Consider the following 24,505-nt stretch of genomic DNA (forward strand, 5'->3'; position numbering starts at 1 on the left):
CTACCACTCACCACTCCATTTCAATACCCTCCCCAACACTCTCATAATGCATATACACACTAGCCAGAAGGAGATTACATGTTTTTTTTAAAACAGGAAAAATCTTCTGAACCTTAATGTTTGGTTGGGTCTTTAAATTTAGCAAAGCACTTCAGAGTTTCCTGTCTTGGGACAGACTACCATTGTTAAACATTAAGGAAGGGCCAATCTTGTATGAGATGAAATACCTATTTAATCCCAAAAGCAATGAACCCCAGCAGGAACTCACTTTGTAAAACAGACTGAATAATGAGAAACACATTTAGGTTCCCTAACCAGCACAAAGAGAAAAGAGAAAAGGAGACGTGGTCTTTGTCCTGAGCCATTGGGTTGCTAGAAAGGCATCATTCATCAAAACACTGGTCAGAAAGAGCAAGCAAAAAGCAAGCTCCCCCCTCATGCTCGAAGCCAACAGGTAGGGCAGATGGTTGGAGGGGTTTTGTGTCATCAAAGAGGTCCGCAGACAAAAGGTTGAGAGACTCAGTACAGCGACTACAGAGAGAAGGACTGCAAGGCAAAATATCAAGACTTAACTCTTACAGAGGCCTCTGGGCTGCTGCCCAAGGCAGCACAGAGAATAAGGGTGAGGTCTTCTGCCCTAGGAGACTCTGCTGGCTGCCTGGATTCATTATGAGAGTCCACGATGATCCTTGGGGTCCGTAATGTAATAAGCTATTATTTCAGGAATTGGATCTGGTCAAGAAATATCCAGCTAATTTTTCCATTTTCCTCAATGCTTTGTTTGCTATTTGTAATATTCTCCAGCAGAGCTTTTAAATTGCTAATAATTTGCTACTGTCATTGTGATTATTAAACAGTTAATTTATAACAATTATTAATAATTGTTGAAGCTAGCTGATAGGTATATGGGGTACCATAATTCTCTTAAGGTTTTTACTGTATTTGAATAAATAACATTAAAAACACACTAACATCCTCTCTTAAAATTCAGAACTACTTCTCTCTTTGAAAAAATAATTATTTTTAAAAGTCTTCTATTTATATGGGTGTTGGGTCTTCTGACTTGGTGTCTTCATATCTGTACCCTACACTCATCCACCACTTTCTGGTAGATAAAGCTCTCTAGAACACTCGAGGACTTAATGTTCTACTTCCTTAAATGGATGATTTACTCTCTCGGACGGATGTGATGTTTTCTGACCCCTGGTAAGAGGTTAATCCAGATCCGTTCTCTGAAGGATTGGTACCAGGAAATTTGTAATAACTACTCATACCCATTGGTTTCTCCATGAAGGACTTCAAAGAACAGATAAGATCAGAAATCATCAGAACTGTCAGGTTAGTATCACAGAATTTCTGTTGTTACACGTATTGCTGAGATGAAGTCAACGTGAAGTGCTGTAAAATGACATTTTCTCTGTTGTCACAAGGCTGGAGAAGTTTTTAAGTTCTAGATGATCCAGTCCTATCATATACGTGACCCAGATCATGAGTGTCTGGGCTCTGACAGTGTACAACTGCTCAAGCAGAAACTGAACTAGTGTGGAATAAATAAGTTTCTAAATCAAAATGAAGAAGTAATGATGCCATTAACTGTGAAAAATGGAAGAAATTCTGTGAAATCACAAACCACATCTCATAAGCTTTTCAACTGGCCCATATGCTAGTTGCATGCATATGTGGCTATAATTATTGCCATAAAACATAGCAATAAAAGAAACATCAAATTCAAAGGCCATGCCACAAATGTATGTAATGCTTAACTGCTATAATTGACAACATACACATATTTTTCACAGTAACGCTGTAGGATTCAAGGAAGACTCCATCACACAACCAGGGTCCAAAGCAGGCCAAATTGGCTTTCACTGTGCTTATCTCCCCTCAAAAAAATACTACACATACACACATGTATGCACATATCTGTTTATATGTTATGGATTGAACTGTGTCCCCAAAAATTCATATGTTGAAATCCTAACCCCTTGGTATCTCAGAATGTGACCTTATCTGGAAATAGGGTTGCTGTAGATGTAATTAGTTAAGATAAGGTCATCCTGGAGTAGAGTGAGCCCTTAATCCACTATGACTGGTGTTTTCATAAAAAGGAAAAATTTGGACACAGACACACAAACACACAGAAAACACCATATGAACATGAAGGAAGAGATTTAGGTAATGAATCTACAAGCCAAAGAACACTGAAAAGTGCCAGCAAACCACCAGAAGCTGGAGAGAGGCATGGAACAGCCCCCAACCCCTCGTAGCATCAGCCCTGCTAATGCCTTGAACTTGGACTTCTAATCTCTAGAACTGTGAGAAAATAAACTTCTGTTGTTTAAGTCACTCAGTTTGTGTTATTTTGTTACAGCAGCCCTAGCAAATGAACACAAAATACATTTATAAATACGTAAATCACCAGGAATCAAGAATTCAAAATATGAGGAAGTAGAAATCTGAATCTAGTTTTAGGGGCAGACCACTGCCCACAGTCCTGGTTCCTTACTGCTTCTAGTACTACCAGCTCACAGTTGTCATGTTTATCTTAATAAGCTGATATGTGTGGGAGGCACTGAAGAAAAAAAAATTGCTCATTCAGTGCCACATAATCTTCAGTTAAGTCCCCTATCTGTTTATTCATGGCAAGAGCAGAAAGTGGTTCAAGTAATTACTCACATCATCATCTACTTGACCAAGTAACCAGCCTATGGATATAAATAGGATATTTGCTTGTTCCAGCCCAGACTCAAGTGAAGCTGACCACTGGCCACAGGTACAATGGTGCAGACAAGAAAATTCTAAAAAGAATGAGAAGCCGATATCTTCTAATAGGGTTTTCAAAGCACCATGGGAATCTCATCATCAAAACACATACTTAGGCTCCAATATAAGTGCAGAAAGCTTTTCAACATCAGAAATTAACACTTTTTCTACAGAGTCCTTTTAGGGACATTTAGAAATGCCTGTCTCTTTAAAACTTGTGTGTGGATTCTGAAATACCATTGTATTAGATTCTCAAATGTACATTTATCATTTTGGGAAACTTGGAAAGTTTGTTCCTAAGTGCTGTCATATACAAACCAGACAAATATTTTCCCTTGGGATTCTTTTGAAAACTCTCATAACATTAGACCTTGACCTAAGAACTAGTGTCAAATTTATTTTCCCTGATGGATTCATTTATAGAAAGGCAAAGTTCAAACTTCAGCATTTGGCACTCAAATACAAAATTAGGGGAAGTTTTTTATTGGAGCACAAGACCAACAAATAATAGCAAGAACTCTAACTTTCTTGTGTGTGTGTGCTGATTCTGTGGGATACTGAAAAAAGGTTAGTGGGGAGATAAAATTCATTTTCTGGGTTTTCTAGAACAAAAGCATATTGGCCTGCAGTGTTATTTTAAACTTACACATGACAGGAATAGAACATACGTATAAATGTAAAACCGTTTGCTTTTTCAAAAAGTGTATTATTTAAAGATCATTTGTCCTTACTGCTGAATTCAGAACTTGAACGTAATTTTTAGCTCCCTAAATGCTGAGCAATATTACACTGAAATTAGAAAGCAATATTACACATTATTTTAAAAAATTAGAAAACACAGAAAATAAGTTATCCTTAATTTCACCACCCAGAAACAGTTTGGAATATTTCCTTTCTATATTCACCCCTCTCAAATTACAAGTATAGTGAAAAGTTAATTTTCTTATCTGTGTCTTTCTTCCACTTAGCATTTCTTTGGAATCATTTTCTTATTTCCCTCCTTTCTTTTCTAAAGCACAATCTATAATTGATAACAGTAGTCATATCTATAGAGGAGTACTAGGGTCTGAGGTGAGAAGAAGATTTTCTTATTTCTTCTCTTTTGCACTATTTAACCCTTTAAACAATGTGCATGTATTACTTTTCAATATAGAAAATGAATGCATCCAAAACATCACCTTTATTGGCAGTGTAATTCCACATTATAGATGTACTTAAACATATTTTGATATTTACTATCCTTGATTATGTCTGTTTTTCCCAATGGTTTAGTATAATATGTAAAACTACAGTGAGTACCCTTAGCATACTACATGGTCCTCTATATCAGTTCCTTTGGCTGGATTCCTAGATCTAGAATTACTGGATCAATGAATGAGAACATTTAAAAGACGTTTATAGCTCTTTCTCTTCTGGTCCCAGGCAATTTGGGATCTCCTGGCTCCAGCGCAGACATGGCCAAGTCGAAGAACCACACCACACACACCCAGTTCCGAAAATGGCACAGAAACGGCATCAAAAAACCCCCATCACAACAATACGAATCTCTTAAGGGGGTGGACCCCAAGTTCCTGAGGAACATGCTCTTTGCCAAGAAGCACAAGAAGGGCCTGAAGAAGATGCAGGCCAACAACACCAAGGCCACGAGTGCAAGTGCTGAGGCGATTAAGGCTCTCGTAAAGCCCAAGGAGGTCAAGCCCAAGATCCCAAAGGGCAACAGCCACAGGCTCAGTCGACTTGCCTACATTGCTCACCCCAAGCTCAGGAAATGTGCTCATGCCCACATCGCCAAGGATCTCAGGCTCTGTCAGCCAAAGGCCAAGGATAAGGCTCAGACCAAGGCCGCAGCTTCAGCTGCAGCTGCAGCTGCAGCTCAGGCTCAGGCTCCCAAAGGCACCCAGGCCCCGACAAAGGCTCCAGAGTAGAGGCTTTCATCTTCTGATGTAAGGATAGAAGGACTAGTGTGACCCCTGGGCTACTGTCTGCATGGGGCTCGTGTCTACCTGTGCTGTTTGTACAAATAAACCTGAGGCAGGATCTGTCAGTCAAAAATAATAACTAACAAACAAACAAACAAATAAATAAAAGACATTTATATACTTGTGCAAATTGCTTCCTACTATATGGCACCAAAGTGCCGTTCTATCAGCAAAATACACCTCAGGTCACCTCACCTGTCCTCTCATTGCTCCACCATCCACCTTCTCTCTCTCAAAATGTAAGGAAGAGGATGAAGCAGTTGAGTTTCTGGATAATTGGGTCAAGCAAGTGTCTCGGGTCCTTGGATTAGATTTGCTTACTAAGAGGTGGGATTTCATTACCCACCCTTCAGTGTATGCAGATGTCTGTGTGTTGCACATGTACACATGCGCAGATGGGAAAGGATGCAGAGCGAAACCAATGCTAAGACAAAAAAAAAAAAATGCAAGATGTGATCTCATCTCGCTGCCAGTCACCCTTCATTTGAAAGCCACACACCCTCTTTTCTGCCCGTCATATCACGTCAGAAGACATTCTGCTGGGTAAGTTCAAGGAATCTGTCTCATTGCTCACATTCACATCCTCCTCCTCCTCTGGATCTTATTTGCATTCCCACCAGCAAAATACACCTGGACGCTTCTCACCACACCTCTTATTTCTTCACCCAAAAGCTAAGTGGACTTTTCTACTTAATCCCCCTATTCTTCCTAATGGTGTAAAACAAACAAAAGCCCAAGGATTTCTCTGGCCCACAAACCCTGTCATTTTGTGCTGCTAGCGAAGATGAAGTTGGGGGAACAACAAAGGATTAGATGTGGGATCTCAGCAAGACTGAGACAGGTACCAGGTGAAGAAAAAAAAGATCACATCTTCCCAGGGCTCTAAAGTGGAGCCAAGAGTCTTCACCCAGAGTCAATGTCACTCCTCTATGTTTCCTCCTCATAGGGAAACATGAGCACATTCTCACCTTGAATTTTACAACACCTGGAGGACCAGGCAATCACCAACAGGCCATAGAATATGCTTTACAACCCATGGCATCAGTCTTTGTCAGAAAAGAAAGATGAATCTAAAGCTCCCCTGTGGAATAAGATCTGGGCTCCATGCGTGAGGTCACCGTGTGCCAGAAGATGAGAATTATCTGGAATCCCCCCTGGATCCATTTTACTCTCCTTCCTTATGTTTTCCAGGCAACAAAGGAGCACAGGTCAGAGAAACTCAGCAGAAAAGGAGAAAAATGAGAATGGGGTGGGAATGATACTATTCCCATCATCCATCTGAGGAAGCTGGGACATAGTGACGTTAAGTAACTTGCCAAGTGTCACACAGTTAGGAAGGGGTTGAGCTGCAGTTCAGTCTTAAATCTGGATAATTCTAAAGTCTGGGTCACTCGACTCTACTCCATGTGCTGACCCTGTGAGCTAGGAAACAACATAATTTTTCACTTCAGCATAGAAGACAGAAGGAATGCTGTTAACTCACCGAGGAATGGCCTCGGTCTATTTTGTGGAGATTCTCACTGTTCCACATCCCTGAGCAACCTGAGATCCAAAGGGAATGATGTGAATGTGAGCAATGAGACAGAGTCCCTGAAATTACCCAGGAGGACATCCCCTGACTCAGCTGGTGCAAAAAGTGTGTTACTTTCAAATAAAGGGTGATAAGCAGCAAGATGAGCCCATAATGTCCGTCTCTATAACTGGCACTGGTCCCACTCTGCACCATCTCACCTACCTTCAAATGCGTGCATGTGTAACACAGAGAGAGTTAACCTCCCAGCAGTTTACACAGACTTCCACTTCCATCACATGTCACATTTCCTTTCCACACAAGCTGCGGCTTGCTGGTCCCCATTCCTGATTCCTTTCCTCTTTCACTTTCATAAAAAGGATGTCGAGAGCTTTAGCGGCACTGGCACAACTGAGCTAATGGGATACAATTAATGTGACTTTAGCAACATTAATTAGTTCAATGTTTAATATTAGTTGAAGTAGGAAATTCACAGCCATTCAAGTCATTGAATGGCAAATTTGGCCTGAATTATTCAGATAACACTTGGTTTCATTTTACTACAGAGGCTCAGGCACAGAACAAATGCAAGGGCTGATACATGCAGAGAAGGGAAGGCATCTCCGGAAATGGGGTCAGAAAAATCTCTTCTGAGTCCTGACCCCACCCTGTGGAGTTCACCACCTCTCCTGGCCAGGAGAGCCAGAGGTCAGCAACAGTTTCATAAATAATCTTTCAGGAGACCACACACCACGAGAGAGTTAGAACTGCAGCATACCTGACTAAGTACTAACCATCCTTCCCAAGTCAGCCAGAATAGGGTTACCAACTTGCCCCAGTTTGCCCAGGACTTCCCCGTTTAGTACTGACAGTCTTGCATCAGGGAAAACCTCTCAGCCTCAGGTAAACTGAGATGGTTGGTCATCTGAGCCAGGAAATGAGGGAGGAACAACAGGTCCTCCAGGGTTATACCTGCCTCCTTCCCTCTCTATAAAAGTAGAGCAACCTGTGACCCTCATGGGGCCTTCTGCTTCCACCCAGCTGCATGGGGAGGGCACTTATGTCAATTGGGACAGAGAGTAAGGTGTCTAAATTTACCCATTTAAATTTTGTTATTTCTCTGAACTTAGATGTGTGCATGTATTCACATGTGCTTATGTGTGCATTAACATCCACGCACAAATAATACATCATCACTACAGAAAAACTTAAAATAAATATGAGACAAGAAGCGGATCAAAAGGATGCATAACCCTATGACCCAGCAGTAAGCACTTTGAGAATTTTCATATGTACCCTTGTAGATTATAACACAGTTATATAGATAGGTATATGTAATGGTAAGTCCGTTCCAGCAAACTATGGTAACCAAAAATGATGCTTTGAAGCTGTTGTTTCTGCAACAGTATGAATATTTACCCATGTCAACAAGTATACATTTACAATATCACTTTAAATGGCCACATAATATTCCACAATATGACTCAACCACATTGATTTAGTTAGGACATTTAAGTTGCTTTCAATTTTTCATTGTTATAAACAGTGCTGAAACCAACATGCTTGTTGCTATATCACTGAATACAAATCCATTCTTATTTTCTTAGAATAAATTCTTAGAAGTGGAGTTGGTGGGTCAAAGAGATGGCATTGTTTTTAAGTCTTCAGATACATATTATAAACACTTCTTCCAGAAAGTTATCACACTAGCTGAGTGTAAGTATGGCTATTTCCCTCTTCCTCGAAGAGCCTAGGTTTGACTGCTGCGTGGTCTCTAACAGGTATCTTAGAAAATATAATCAGTGCCAAAAGAAGCACTAGACCATCTGCACAGCAATTATTGCATTTTTAGAACCAGAAAGACTCTCAGAGGTCATTTGGTCCCAGCCCATCATTTTCTGGGTGAGAAAACTAATGACCAGGGAGGAAGACACCTGACCCAGGATCAATGGTACCCAGTGCACAGTCTCTTAGGCATTCCCCTGGGGCTCACTTAGTGAGAGACCAGAAAGTGATCTGTGTGGCTGCTTCTTCCTCACATAGAAGGATCAAAGCAGAGTGGAATGAAGCATGGCCAAGTAAGAATCATCTACACTTAGTCTGAAGAGTTTTATTATCTTGGCAAATAATCTACTTGTCATTCTCTGCACTATCTGAACTCACTTTGTAAATCCACCATCCCCACTTTTTATTACTTGTGAAAATGCCCCAACAACACAGATAAACAAATTTGGATTTGGAAGAGAGCTGGAGCTATATTCCTGTTATTAGGGATAGAATTAGGCTTGGTCTGTTTGAGAGATTATTTGTCTTCTGGATGGACACACACACACACATACTTTTTTTTTTAATAGTTTGATCAAATAAGATTCTGTTAATATTAAGCCCTAAGGAGCAAAGACTGCCATTGATAGAAGTTAGAAATAGCCAGCTAGTCTGTATTCCACAGACCACAGATAAACGGTAGAAGACCATTCCACATCATGGGAATCAATTCCAACAGCTATCCTTTGTGATAAATTAATGTCACACATTCCTGTTCAACTCTTGCTAACTCACCCTCTAACCTTTTCTTCATGATAGAAGACTTAAATTTTTAAAAAATGTTATTAATATCTCAAAATGTATGTTGTCCTATCCAAGGTACATGTTAAATACTGATAATAAAACATTGAGATTCCAGTTTTAAAGAGCTCAGAAAAATACCTGCACATAGCAAGCACTCTATGCATATTAGACCAAATTTTAAAATATGGTAACAAGCATTCAAAAATCTGTGGCTTGTAAGAGGATTGAAGGACATGGGGAAGTGAGCTGAACACCTAGTCCTGCCAGAATGGGGAGGGCTCCCTCTAAGTTTTATGGACTCATTATTTAGCATGAACCGAAATCAGAAGTCAGCAAATTTTTTTTGTAAAGGGCCAGGTAGTAAATATTTTAGGCTTCATCAGCCTCTGTCACCACCACTCAAACCTGTCATTGTAGCACAAAAGCAGAGACAATACATAAATGATTGGGGCTGTGTTCCAATAAAACTTTATTGACAAAATCACAGGGTGACCAGGATTTGGTCCTCAGGCTGCCATTGGTGACTGACCCCAGATTTAAATCATCTAGAGCTTGTGAAAACACAGATTTCCAGACTCCTCCCACCACTTTCCATTCATCAAGGTTTCTGATTCACGAGGTCTTGGAAATGGGCCCAAGCATTTGAATTCACAAGTCTCTAAGTGATGCTGCTGCTGTTGGTTGGAGGCCATGCTCTGAGCACCTTTGCTCTAGGATAGTCCCATAAGCCTATAATGCTCAATAAATTATTAAACTCACACGAATCATCACATTTTTCTTCTGAGCAACTTAAGTGCTCATGTGTGCTTTTCCTCTCTTGCCTCTTTGGAAGGTAAGTACTATTAGCTTTCCGATCAGTTAAGCTATCAAGTTAAAGTCAATGGACTCTTCTCTAGCTAGTGTATGAGGATGTTTTAAGGTATGTTAGAGTGCTCAGACTCATTGCAAAAGCTGGAGGAACATGTTCTCAGATCAGCTCCCAGGAACAGCTTCTAGAGTGACACTGCAGAGTGGGCCTGATGGCACACAGTCTTGCATCCTCCTGTAGCTCAAGTCCTAGCCAAAGTCTTATGCCTGGTGGGTCTCAATTTCAGACCTCAAGTCCTGTGTATGAGCCGTGGGGGCAAGGGAGGCTAGAAAAGGTAGATCTGAGATTTTATATTGGGAACGCTAACACCTAGAAAACTATAAAAACACAGAACAGTGTTCAGAAGATTTTGGGGTAAATACTACCCATACAATTCCATTACTGGGAAAGAAAAGGTACAGCAAGGAACAGAAAGTTATAGAGCAATAAAGCTCCAGCTCTCTTGGATTTGTTTCAAAATAATGGGGTCAGGATGGACAGAATAGGGGGGCTATAGATGAGGCAGCATTGATTATGAGGTGAAAGCTATTGAGGCTGGGTGATGGGTACATGGATGTTCATGGTTCTGTTCTTTTTTCTTTACTGTCAGTTTGAAATTTTTCATAATAAAAAAATAAAATTTAAAAAGGCATCAAAAAAAAAAAAAAAAAAGAATGGAGTTAAGTAACGATTTCTGAACCCTTGATGGCAGGCTCTCTCCAAAGAGCATATATGCTGCAATAAAAGACCCTTGGATGGGAGTTATTTTCATAGCACAATCATTGTTTTAACAACATTCCCAAAAGGAAAAAATAGGTGACTTTTTCACTGGAAGCAGGTGAAGATAAAGCATTATTACCATAGTCATTGTGCTTGCTTCACCCAACAAATACACCATGATGACTTGCTGCGTTCGATGGAGCAAAAAGAGATCATTAGAAAGACTGGGCTACTATACAGGATCTCCAGCAAATAAAAACACAGGGCCCCAGTTACATTTTTGAATTTCAGACAAATAGCAAATATCATTTTTTGTGTCCCATGCAATATTTGGGTCACATTTATACTAAAAATGTATTTGTTGTTTACCTGAAATTCAAATTTAAGTGAGTATCCCATATTTCATCTAGCAACTCTACTTCTATGGCTCATAAAATTTAGGAGATTCCCCATCCTTCTCCAACTCCTGCCACACCTCACCTCCCCTGGGACTGACTAGACTTCGATAATATGACTCGCTGGGTATTTCACCATCAACTTTCCTTATGTTCCTAGAAAGGCATTCTTCCTGATCCTAGACAAATTCAGATTGACAGCCTGACCTCTGGCTCTTGAAGAGATGTAGGGAAGGAGAGAAGTCATTTGCCTAAATGTCTCCAAGCAAATGTCTCCTCTCTAAGATGAGGAAGCCAGACTCAGCTTCCCTACAAGTTCCCTTCAATATCCTCTCATCACAGCTGAAATTAAGACCCCCAAGATGTACAGCTCATTCCTGATGGTGCATCCCCCATACACGCAGATGGGCTCTGTAGAGTCTGAACAAGGGAAGAGTGATTTCATGCTGGAAGGCAGGAGCTACCTCCTGACCCAACCTAATTCTATCTCAGTTTGTCACTGCCAGTTACATATTGTTAATGCCCAGATGATCATATTTTTGTAGCAGGGACGTTCCTTTCATCACGTCTTGCCTATTGGTCACTTGACAACTCATTAGCATTTCCACTGGAGGTAAGCCAGAGGAAGGAAGTGATACCATGAGTCAACACATTACTTGCCAGAAGTTCTGGTAAAAGGAATAAGAGGAATTTAAAGGAAGAGGATTATGTAGAAAACAAGAGTTTGAGGAGTTTGTGGCGGTTTCCATTCTCTTGCCTTGCTAAACCAGAGACAAATCAAGAGTCAAGTCTCAATGCTAGACCTCTCTTGATGGAAGTTTTTACACAGAGACTAAATTCTCTTTCCTGGGACTATCATAGGAAATACCTACTATTCATGACTTCTACTTTGAGGTTAAACATATTTTATAGTTCTAACAGGGAAAATACAATGATTTTAAAGGCTGGCTGAGGGATCCAGATGGACTAGGCAGAAGGCAGAATTCTGCATGGGGTAAGATCTGCTTGTGTTCAGAAAAACAGTATGAATGGGTATGTTTGGTTATAAAAGAGTGGTACTTCCAGTGGAGGCTGATGGGAAGTCTCAACAAAGAAGAATTAAATTGCTTGCTCTGCACTGAACAGGATGATGATGATGAAGATGATGATTAGCGTCCCCCTTAGGCGGGGAAGACAGGGCTTTAGTGGGTCATAAAAGGTGGGAGAGAGGTAAAGAAATGGGTGGCAGAGGGGAAGGGGGGCATCCAAGCAAACACAACAGAGAGAAGGATGGCCAGAGAGAAACTGTGCCAGGGGCAGCTGAGGGATTCTAGGACAGCTGCGGAATATGTAGCATCCATTTTAAAAAATGACTTATTACAGAAAATTTCAAGCATACACAAAAGCAAACAGACTAGTTTAATGAACCTCCACGTACCATAACTAGCTTTAACAATTAACTCACAGCCAATCTTGTTTCATGCCCCCCCGAGGACGCATCACCCTTCTAGCACCTCCACGAGATCACCTGCCTAGAAGCAGTCAAATCCTGTCCTTTGGGTTTTTAAGGAGGCTTCGCTATGGAGGCATGATTAAGTCATTGGCCATTGGTGACTGAACTCAATCTCCAGCACTTCTCCCCTCCCTGGGGGCCAGAGCAGAATAAAAGTTCCAGCCCTCAAAACACACGCTTAGTTCCACTGACCACCAGCCACCATCCTTAGGGTCTTTCCAAAAGTCACTTCATTAACATAAACTCAGATGGGTTTGATGAAATAAAAATTCATACTCTAAGGCAAGTCAAAGAAAATTTAAACATAATCTTCTCTACTCTTTAGCCTCCTCTCTCCCCTCACTGTGCACTGTGTATCTGCATTATGCAGGGGCCACACCTCCCTATCGGCAGAAATACCTGCTCAACCATAAAGAGCAACATTCTCCTAGCACCAAGACAACTCCTTAACAGATAACATTCCTTCCTAATCTTGTAAGGGGCCACGATGACCCATGACCCACTACCCACTTCACACGCTTAGATCTGGATTGTGTAAACTGTCCATAATAATCATTTAACGTAGAGCCCTCTGTCTCAAAAAGCTTAGATAACTGTGCTTTGACCTGGATAGAACAGACGGAGCTTTCTGAAAGACTGCTTCCTGGGTTATATTCCTCAATTTGGCTCAAATAAAATTTTCTATTTCTTAGATCAACTGATTAATTTTTTTCCATTGACAGGGTTGAAAGGAGCTTGTTATGAGTAACAAAACACACCTTTATCATTCTTACCATTTAGGAAATTTCAAAAGTTTTAGGAGCTCTATGCAAGAAATAGGGATGAAGACCAAATATGTATTTCTTACTATAAATCACAATATCACAACCTATTACCTACAGAAGCCTAGTTAGTGTTGCTTTGGGAAGGGGAGAAATAAGAAAGAAGAGGTCAAGTTCCACACTGAGGATATGCTCTCAGATTCTGAAATAAGGTGATAGCAAGGCTGACTAGGAGACCTGGAACCCACAGAAACCTACAGGAAGGTTAGGACCAGGTGTGGGACTTCCCACAATATGCGTACTGCAGGATGATGCAAGCTATCATCTCAGGACATAAACGGAAGTTCACCAGAGGGCACCTGGAGACTTACAGAGCACATCGACTCTAGCGACAGACTTGGGTTATACGGTCGGTCATTTGAACTTCAGCAAGTTCCTCTTCTTTGCTAGCTAATTCTGTGCACATTTCAAATAAGAATACCAAATAATATTTTGCATTATTCAAAATAGCTTAGAGAAACCAGGAACCTTTTACTTTTTCTCTTTAGAACAATGCATTGTTTAGGGAAAATAAAAACAGTCTGTAGCTGAACTCACACTGTCATTTCCAAAAGAAAATGGTCACAGAAACTCAAATGACAGAGTCCATTCTTTGGACTAAGGGGTTAACCTTACCCTTCAGTTCTTTATTATCTGCTCTCTGCATCTCTATTGTTCCACCCTTTTACCAAAGGCCTGTTGTCAGCGGTTTTCAAAGGAAAAAAAAATCTTTGTCATTTCTTTCCCAAATTAAAATTCCGTAATAAATCTCTTTTCTCCCCACCCCGTGAGATTTTCTGACACCCATGAAGAATTTCCCTTTCAAGAGCCTGTCTTCTTACCTCCACCACTTAAAGCTCCACTTGACACCTGCCTTCCAGGTAACACACCACCTTTTATAGCTCAAAATCTTGCCAGTTTAGTCTTTAATTTTTTTTCTTATCCCTGATAAAATCTTTGCTCACTCAGCACTATATAGACTTTGCTCACTCATCCTCCCCTCTGAGAACTGAGGTTTGTATACCTGCTAATGATCCCATAACGCCCCACCTCTGGAGGACAAGGGCCCCACAAAGAAAGGATAATCCTCTCTCACAGCCCTGGTTCTCAGAGCTGAGCGTGCATCAGAATACCTGGAGGGCTTGTCAGCACAAAGGCACTGGAGTCACTGATTCAGTAGGTCTCAGGTGGGCCTGAGAATTTGCATTTATACACACAGATGAAAAAGACCTAGTCTCTGGTGTGGAGAAGATGGCAGTCTGATGGAGACATCCCTCCTTTCATCTGAGCAGAATTTTAGATCTGAAAATTGCTCTCAGCCTTAAGAATTGTTGTTGTTTTAACTAACCCTCACCACAATCTAGGAGGGAGGGAGGTTCTGCATTTAGGGTTAGAAAACCTGCATTTGAATTCCAGCTCTACCAAATATTAGCTCTGTGATTTTGGACAAATTACTTATACTCTCAAAGCCTATCTGCAAAATAGGAATAAAAATCTCCCAGGGACATGATACCCATGTTTGTGAAAATTCTTTGTGGCTGCAAAGTGCTGTACGAATACATAATAGTAGAAAAGAAGACAGCCTGGGGTTGGTGTCAAAAGGATGGCCAGAGTGAACACAGAGGAAGAGGTGCATTCAGTTGGGATGAGAAAGGCTGGGGGGGGGCGGGGAGGGTGTGGTGCTTTGTGAAAAAGGTGGAGTTTTCACTGGGCCCTAAAGGTTTTCAACAGGCAGAGAACTGAGTGGGAAAGGAAGGTGAAGGCACAAGGCAGGAAAATGCATGATGTAGGGGGCGTTGGAGAGTCTGGGAAGACGATTAATCTAATGATACAGTTGGAAAAGTTTAGAGCCACACTGCTGTAAGCTTTGAGTACAAAGAAAAGGAGTTTGAACATGATTCAATAGGTAATAAGTAGCCAATTAAATGTTCTGATCAGAAACTCAATGTGCCTTACTAACACAGGTCTGCAGATGGAGATTGGAAGGGGGAGCGCATGGAGGGAGGGAGATCTGTTAAGAGTCTATTTTTCTTAACAGCTCTTCCTTCCTTCCCAACCCTGGTCTCATATCCACCTCCCCATATCCAACTGCTGCAGCCTTATCATAAAGCCGAATCCTCTGAATTATTATCTCCCCCAGAGGCCCCTTCAAATGCCGGGAAGCTCTGCTTTGGTCCCAGCTCTGCCTTTCGGAGTGACACATTTTCCCCCTTTCTCCTAATTTTCTGGCAGTCCTCTCGCCCTCATTCACATTTCTCTTCTTATTGCCAAGCACTCCTGGATTTTTCAGCCATTTCTCATTTAAGAGGCTTTTTCTGCCGTTCCAGTTACCCTTCTCTGGATATAATTTTGTTTCTCCCATAGAAAGAGAAGCACACAGCATTATCAAAGGCACTTGGATAATTTAAGCAAACAAACTCCTGATGTTTGGATAAGAATTTAATTCCCTGCCCCGCCTCCTTTCCTTACTGGGTAAATACTAGCAATGCTTGAGAGAAGGTCACGTTCAAGGTCCAACTGGGTTGTCACTTATCTATGGTGTCACTGATCCCTTGGAGCCTTGACTGCAGTTAATTAAATCCTTCATCTCATTCTAACTTGGATTTGCTCTGATTTACAGTTGAACTTGATGTGTTGCATGTCCTTCCTCTGAAGGATTTTTATGGATGCCAGCCTTGAAATTCACACCCTCTCTGCTGTCCCCTAAATGTGTCACCTGACTTGCTTATATTTCCTCCTTAAATTTTTCTTTATGTTTTCACATGATAGTTAACCTCTGGACAATCATTACAGGGTTTCTTCATTTCCATTTTCCCAAGCCTGAAGGATAGCCCGTCCATAGCTCATATGTATACACCTTGGGGATCCTTTGTGGCTTCACTAAGTCTCTTGAGCAATAACACAACAGAAATGCACTGCTAATAAATTCCCACTTCCCCTCATAACAGGGCTGGTGAGATTCCAAGTTAAGACCATGTTCAATCTAACTATATACACAAGTCCTATCACCTAATGTTTATATGGAAGCTCTTAGGAGTCCAAAGTACCTTTAGATTAATGAAAAATCATTTCATTATTAATAATACACAAAATTCCTTGGTAGCTTCTCCTAAGTCCCAAGCCCTGAAAACATTTTCCAGTATGTGTCTCCCTCATTTCCTCATGCTATATAACATGTGTAACAAAGGAAAAATAAGGACAGACTAGATTTTCACTTTGTGTGGAAACTCATTTCCCTTTGCTTACAGACATGAAAGGTTTGTCTGAAATGAGCTAATGAAACGAGATGTTTTGATTTGATAAAGATGTTTCTTTCATGTAGCTTGGTGTGGAGGCATACTCAGATTCATTTCGAGAACAATTTTTATTGACTGTGACTCATTAGAAAGAATGTCATGTGCTGGCATTTCCTCACGAAGCAGGGAATCTTTCCCTTATAGGGCCTTTGGCTCAGATATGATTCAGGAAAGGAAAAATGGGCTTTCATGGGAAACCTACTAACTCAGCCAGGACCAGATGAGTGCAAGTGCATGTCTGGCAGCCCTGCCACTCTTATATGCTACCTCCCGTGGTGCTGAAGGAGAAAATGTTGTTCTTATGGCTATGAAACGTAAGAACACAAGGAAATGCTGATTTTTCCTTAGAAGGGCTGAAATGAACCAAGAGGACTATGCCCTCTATTAACTAAAGCTTCAGGACTTTTTTAAAGGGTAGTGGATATTACAGAGACTACTCATATATATGTGAGCATTATAAAACTAAAGCACATGGAATAAATCATGGAATTTTACAAGATGCTATAGGGCTTGAAACTGTCATGAAGTGAATTATTAATAACTGAAAGACCCTAAAACAAAAGTTTTACTGGACTAGATACAGTTTCCTCTGTCTTACAGTCCTAATTGCATCAGAGGAAGGAGAACAGGTGAAGAATGTTTAAGCCTATTTAAGAAACAGGAGGCTAATACCACAGATTTTTCACACCAGAATATAATTATTCAGTGACATTTTTAAAAGCCTAACATCATGTGTCTTAAAAAACAAAATTGAATACAGAATGGTTAAAAGCCTTATAAATTTTTAAATAAAAACTGAACTAGAAAACCAAAGGAAAGTCATCAAAATTCTCCTGCATCAAAATTATAAATGGCTGATGACAGTGATCTCTACCATGCTCTGTTTTCTAGTGTGCCCTCCTCCCTACCTAAATGTCCCCACATATACTTTCTCTCATGCTTACACTTCTCGGAAGTATTCAGGACCAGAAGAGGAGATATTTTAATAAGAGAGTGGACAATACCCTTCAACAGACAAGGAGTCTCAGTTTAGACAGTATATAGTGCTTTACATCTTTGGGATGATATGACAGATTAATGCTACTATAAGGTGGTTAAGATACAGCCTTCAGGAACGATAAACAATGTTGATTCAATAGTCTTCCAAACCCAAGGACAAAGCTGTCATAAACTTTATGGCTGAGAAGACAACCAATATCCAAACTGACTAACAACAAAAGCCAAAAGAAGGATGATGCATCTGTTCCCTGATGAATGTGGTGGATACAGATGAAACATCCTAAAGTCAAACAGAGTAGAAGACAGATGTAAATTAAAGAGAACTAGAGAGGGAAGGTACAGTGAAAAGCAAAATCACAAAATGTTTTTTACTTCCAAAGAAGCAAAAAGATGAATGCTGCACCTTGATCTCTATGAAAAAACTTCAGGCTGAGGTGGTTCTCCAAATGCCAGGTCAAGATTTTCAGTTCACCTGAGAACACTTTGTGCTTAATCCTAACCCTTAACCTCTCTGTGGTGCTATTTTTGTCATTAGGTCATTGTGTTCCCTGGTGTATTGGCTCCAACTGAAAGGGAGCACATATGTCAAGGTCTGGCGAAGAACCGATAAAAATCTAGTGGAGATTTATATCAAAGTGCTGACACATGATGGCTTCAGAGATTTAAAAAAAGAAAGAAAGAAAGAAAAGATCAGTGGTTGTTTAGGTCTGGAGGGGATGGGAGGGTAGGGAGGTGAGGGCTAAGGGATACTGGACGTCTTCTTGAGGTAATAAAAATGTTCTAAAATTGACTGTGGTGACAGTTGTATGTATCTGCATGTATGCTTTAAATGAGTGAAGTCTATGATATGTGAATTATATATCAATAAAAGCTGTTTTTTAAGCCAATAAGAAATTAGAGAGAAGAGCCAATGTGATATGAGAATAAGCCATGACAGCAACCTCCCAGGGCTAGAAGGTAAAGAGTTGGGTATAACTGACCCCGAAAAGGAAAGGTATTATCAAATGCTAAGTAAAGAACCATAGGGAAACTCAAAATCATATATTTCATATTTCACACCTCTTAGGGGAATTCTGCCTCTCTGTCACTGTCTAGATACCACTGTTTTCCTGCTGGAGCTCACAAACTGTGGATGTAATGAACATGTTACAGTTTGAACACCTGAAAGGAAGGTACTGGCCATAGAACGGCTCAAGGGGAGCAGTTTCCACCTTTCCCTGCAGAATGGGGAACCAGTTAAAGGAGTCATTATCCTGTCCGACCTGGAGAAAGCGTTTCTCAGATGAATGTATTGGGAATTGAAAACTGGTAAAGGTTTTTTCATTCCTTTACATAATTAGGACATCATTTCCAGGACTTGGATTTCTTGGGTGTCCCCCAAAGCTCCTCACATAGGGCTGGCATTCCTAGAAACTTAAATACTTTCTGCTTTTAATTATATTGAATTCCACAGAGGGAGCTTAAAGGTTAGGCATTTTATAGTGGGTGTGCGTTCTACTTTCAAATATAATAGCTAGAATATAAACCCTAGAAAAAGAAAAGTATTTATTAAACACCAAAGCTCCTTTGAGAAATGATTGTGTCAAGTTTACTGGTTATCATTAGTTTTATTAAAATGGTTAAGAAAAACTGACCTAGCAAGTATCTATAACCATACAAACTTCAGCTTAGAATAATGTTATTATTATACTGTGTAACTACAAGAACATTCCCTTGTGAGCCCAATAATCTTAGCAACAGCTCCCTTTCCAAACATGCCAAGAAAGATACGTTGCTTTGGGTTACGGACACTGGAAAATCAACAGACCAAAACACCCAGAAGAACCAAGTAGAGAGAGGACTGAGTCCAGTCACCCTGCAGTCGCTGGAGAACTCAGGGTGACAGTAGACTGAGATGCTCCTGAAAGCTTCTTCCCCCATGCCCTGACCACCACCACATCATCCCCTCTGGGCCCTTGACACATGGTCTGCCAAAAAGCTGGGGAAAAGAGGGATTTAAAACAAAGTCAGCCGCAATAGTTCACAGAACCATGGTCCAAAACAAAAATTAACTTTGACCTATACAGTTGAGACTGGAGCCAGATCCCTTCAGATAGCAAGTAGATCTTTCTGTGTGCATCTGCAAGGATGAAATGCATTGGTTAAGTGAGTTAATTGGTCCTTGTAAGCAATGAGTTCTTGTGGGTATTCATTATGAATGCTCTGTGAGTGAATAAGTGGTTGGGAAAAGAGCCCATCGATTTCTTCCTTTCTATCCATACTAACAGTTTTGAACACTACCAATGTCTTACTAGCTACAGTCATCAGTCGGAATCCAAGAGGGATTGGTTCCAGGACCTCGCCCTCACCTCCAGGATACCGAAATCTGGAGATGCTCAAGCCCCTTATATAAAATGGCATAGTATTTGCATATAACCTAAGCACATCCTCCTGTATACCTTAAATCATCTCTAGATTTCTTATAATTTCTGGCATGCAGCAAATGCAAGTTTTGGGAACTTTCTGGAATTTAAAAATATATATTATTTTCTATCCGAGGTTGGTTAAATCCACGATGCAGTGGGTCCGAGGGTATAGAAGGTCTGACTGTATAACTAGGTATCTTTACAGTACTTTAAATATGTTATCTGAGTAAAACCATCAGTCTCCTCTGCACTACCATTGTCAGTATAACAAATTGCTATGATTGCATAATTTGTTTTTTCTTCTTAAAATGCTGTATCATAATGTTCGATCTTAATAACTGAAAGAGGCTGTACAGTAATCTTCAATTTACTCAGCATTCCCAGGGAAGATTAACTGAATTTTCTTGACCACTAAAGTTTATCCCTTTATATTACCACAATCCAAAAAAAAAAAATATATAAAAACAAAAACTTAACTTGTATGAATAAAAATCTTTCTAAAATATATTGCAATGAACAAATGTAAGTTAAAATAAGAATAAGAATTCCTGTTTAGTGTTTTGCCTATGATATTAACAGGGGCTTTTTTACCGAGTTATAACACCCAGGTTCAGACAGAATGCAAGGAAAAGGACCGTCCAACATCGTTGATGAGATTCTGAACTTTGATATTTTGGAGGAGGTGATTTGATAATTTGGATCCAAAGTCTCATGAATATTCAACTTACTGACCCCATAAATCTTCTATCCTTCTAATAATACTTGAGTGCCTACCAAATGCTACACACTCAAGATACACTGATGACCAACAAAGGTCAGCTCTCTGCTCTCAGGAAGCTGATGTCCTAAAAAGAAGAAAGAACAAGACAATGAATGAGCACTCAGGTGAATAGAGAAGACAAATTTAGACTATGATACAAAAGAAAAGTAAGCCATGGATACGATGGAGCCTATGGGCAAGCGAGGAGCTTGCTTCTTTTGGTGTCATGAACGCCCTCTGTGACAGAAAGATGTCCTCACAGTATCCAGCCTCCCTCTCACCCTTAAGAGAGCCCCAACCCACATTTCCTGGCCATCTGGAAGAACAGGACAGCATGTGAGATGTCATGGAGATTGTTAGGTGGAACTTCCAGAAATGTGTCTTCAAAAGTGAGACAGTGTCAGGTCAATCACATAAAAAAAGATTTCAGAGATATTCAGGAGAAAATCTGAATTTGAAGGTAAATGAATGGTAAGGAGAAAAGCAATTCTGGCTTAGCGATGGCTCTGAAAATATATGTCCCCTGCTTCCTCTACTTATTCAGCTGTAAAGCTTTAAGTGAAACTGTTCAAAGTTTGGTAGAAAGTTCTCCTTTGGCTGAGGGACTGTTGGGGGAGATATGTTATATCACATATAGGTGGTGTAACACTCTGTACTAATATGTGCAGACAAATTGCATAATACAGGAAAGAAGTAAAATGAGGTAGAAAGAACACTGGACTAAGAGTCCATCGACCTGACTCCCAGCCCTGGTTCTGCTCTAATAAGCTATGAAATCTTGGCAATCAACCAACAACCAGCTTCCTCAACTTAAAATGAGGAAACTGGACTCAGTCATCTGTAAGGCCTCATCCACCCTCTATAAGGCCTTGTTCACATTTCTTTTGTCCCTCCTTCTATTAATGTCACACCCCAACACACACCCACGCACATGTAGAAACATACAGGTTAAAGATTAAATTTCACTGGGGACCTTTATAAGGAACAGGTTCACAGAGAGGAAAAATTACAATCATGAAATAATGGATTCTTCATGTCCAGAAAATTTAATACATATTTTAGGATGGTGAAAAAATGTGTCCATGATCTTTGGGTTTAACATCTTACATGTATGACTAATGTACCTTATTGCTAGATTAATAGAGGCTTATATTTACACAATGGTTTAGTGTTTACAAAGCAATTTTATGTCATATCACATTCACTTTTGAGCCTTACAACTGCTTTAAGAAATAGTCAGGGAATCCAAATTATTTCCTTTTTGTAAACAGACTTGAGATACACACACATTAAATAATTTGCCCAAGTTTATATTGCAAGGGGCAGACCTCGACCTTCTCCCCCGTTCACCAGCATTGATTCCTGTTGCCAGGCAGCTGAGAGGCTGGGAGCCTGAAGGGCTTCCCTCCCCTCCCACTTCATCTGCCCATTCTCACAGCTCAGCTGAAGTCACTGAGAACAGCAGAACAGCGACACAATGGGATTTCCACCTTTCATAAAATCAAAGAGATCACAGACACATTCAACCAGTATCTTCACTGCCAACTCATTGAGCAGTCACATTTTAGTCTCTGCCATGGGGTCTGCAAAGACTATGTATTTTGGATAAGAAAATAGACTTCATAAAATATATTAAACCCCTTTATTTAAAAATAATGGCTTGCATTATATATCCATCATTCATAACTGAACGCATCTGTAACAAAATGGCCTACATCAGTACAAAATAATCCATCTGATTTCTTTCTGCCTGTAGTGTGTCATCCACCTTCAGTTTGCTGGACAATCCAGACACACGTGAACATTCAATCAAATCACTGCAAGTGTGGATAAGTTCAAAAGACATCAGGCATACATCCTGCATAAGAATAACAATTGGTTGCCAAGATAGTGAATATTTATTTTAATCCAATGACATGAAGTTAAACAGGGAATATATGAAGATCCTAAAAGGATGAACCAAATGCCACAATCGTGTTACCATGTTTATCTGTCATCTCATTAAAGTGGATAAAACCACTGCCCCTTCTGAGTTCTCATGATGGGAATTAATTCTCATATGGCCTTAATCCCTGGAACTCTCTCTGTGAGCAAATGTGTTTCTAATTTGAAATCTGGAAATGTTCAGAAACATTAAGGGTCCACCGTGCCCAGAGTAACCTAAGAGTTACTTAAAAAGAATCAGTGGAAGAGTCCACCTTTTTTCAGACTTTATACTCACTCCGTCAGAAAACCCCTCTGCTATGCCAGTATCCGAGGCTCCTTCATCACCTCCACAGCCAAGTGCGACTTCTGCAACTTTGCAGCAGTCTCCTAGCCAGTCTCCCGGCTTCTGCCCTTGACCCCGCATTCTGTCTTTAACACAGTACAGACAGTTCACGCCGGTTTTCTGGTTCAAAAGTTTCCAGGGCCTCCCATCTCACTCCAAGGAAGGCCCCAGTCCTGATTGTGGCCCAAAAGGCCCTACAAGATCCATTCCTCTGACTTCTCCAGCCTCAACTTCTATTCCTCTAGCTGCCACTGCCTCCACTCCTCTACTCCACTCAACTTCCTTGCTGATCTTGAAACACACCAGGCATATTTTTGCCTCAGAATCTTCTCCTTGGCGGAAGCCATCTTCAGCTTCTGCCCGAAGCAATCTACCCGAGACCCTCCTCGCCACATTGTCCCACCTCTTTCAAGTCTCTGCTCAAATGCCATCTTCTCTATGGTCTACCCCAACCACGCTATTCAGAACTGCTGCATGTGCCACCCTCCTCCCCAGTGCCATCAATTTCCCTCACTCAGCTCTCCTCTCCCAGCACTTCGCCTTCTGATGTACAGAATCAGGCTTAGTAGGTTTACTTTTTCTCCTCACTAGCATATACACTCTATAAATGGAGGGATTTTGTCTGATATTAGTCTGTCTAAAACACTGTTCAGCATACAGAAGGTCCCTAAGAATTGTCGGTTGAATGAATAAATGAATATAGATGCCAAATCCTTGTTTTGCACAAAGATTAACACAAACTAGTTAACAAGTGTGGTTTCTAAGCATGGACCCCCAAATAACTGGATTTCTGAGCTGTATGCTGAGTCTTCTATGTGACCACTGAAGTGTCTGCCAACCCTAATTCAACACTCATCAGCCTCATCCAGCAATTAGAAGTTATGGAGGGAAGAATGGTTCAGAGTTAGCAGAAGTCTATGAAAAGAAGAAATAAGTGGCTAAAAGTAGAGGAGGAAAGAGTATTTAACATCAAGACTAATTGAAGAAATCTGTATCAAAGCAGTAAGACTATTTTTTTACTAGTATGTTAGCAGAGGTTTTTAAAAATTATGATATTCAATACTGGTAAAGGAAAAGAGAAAAATGTACTTTCAGACACCACCCTTTAGAAAATAGAGCCGTTTTAGAAAATTATTTGGCAAATGGGTCTAAAGCCTTAAAATATTCAGGGCTTAATTTGTATAATTTTATCCTAAATGTGGAAAAAGCTTTATTTAGGCAATGATTTTATTACAGCTATATTTATGAAAACAAAATTTGGAAGCCACCTAAATGGCCCACCATAAGAAAATGACTAAGCAAACTTTACATGGCTCATCAACTCCATTCCATTTTTAATGACACATTAATAATTTAACAATGTGGGAAAGTCCTGATGTGAAGCTACAAAGACTTCCACCCAAATAGATTAGGGAAAAAATATGGGAAGGAGGTAGGCTGGGTATAAACAGACCTGGTCCCAGGACAGAGCAGTGTTCTTGGATTCTGGGCTGTTGGACCCCACCCTTCTTGTCTCAAATCCTCAGAGACTGATAGGTCCTCTGCTCTCCTGCAACAGTCTCTCTCCTCAGAGTTCCAGGAACCCTAAGCACGTGGGCACCCAATGACCTGCTCTGACACCCCATCGTTACTTAGGGATGCATATAAATTAGAGTGGGCTCACTCCAAATACATAAAAAAAAAGTACAAACAAAAATGTAAA

The 24,505-nt window shown here is 40.4% G+C and overlaps 1 protein-coding gene across 2 annotated transcripts; it reads left to right on the plus strand.

The window, feature by feature from the left end:
- Nucleotides 1-1,249: 1,249 nt before the first annotated feature.
- LOC102520262 (60S ribosomal protein L29-like) lies at nucleotides 1,250-4,815 on the plus strand. Of its 2 annotated transcripts, none has more exons than XM_032468784.1 (2): nucleotides 1,250-1,338; nucleotides 4,186-4,815. In XM_032468784.1, the coding sequence occupies exon 2, from the start codon at nucleotides 4,218-4,220 to the stop codon at nucleotides 4,686-4,688; it is 471 nt and encodes a 156-aa protein (XP_032324675.1). In that variant the 5' UTR covers nucleotides 1,250-1,338; nucleotides 4,186-4,217; the 3' UTR covers nucleotides 4,689-4,815. The 2 variants fall into 2 exon arrangements, with proteins under 2 accessions (XP_032324675.1, XP_032324676.1); XM_032468785.1 differs by lacking the exon at nucleotides 1,250-1,338 and adding an exon at nucleotides 3,229-3,330.
- The last annotated feature ends 19,690 nt before the right edge of the window (nucleotides 4,816-24,505 follow it).

The sequence above is a fragment of the Camelus ferus genome, chromosome 26 (genome assembly GCF_009834535.1).
Source record: "Camelus ferus isolate YT-003-E chromosome 26, BCGSAC_Cfer_1.0, whole genome shotgun sequence".
NCBI classification, from domain to species: Eukaryota; Metazoa; Chordata; class Mammalia; order Artiodactyla; family Camelidae; genus Camelus; species Camelus ferus.

Coding starts and splice junctions, on each gene's coding strand:
- LOC102520262 (XM_032468784.1), top strand. CDS start 4,218: ATGGCCAAGTCGAAGAACCACACCACACACACCCAGTTCCGAAAATGG.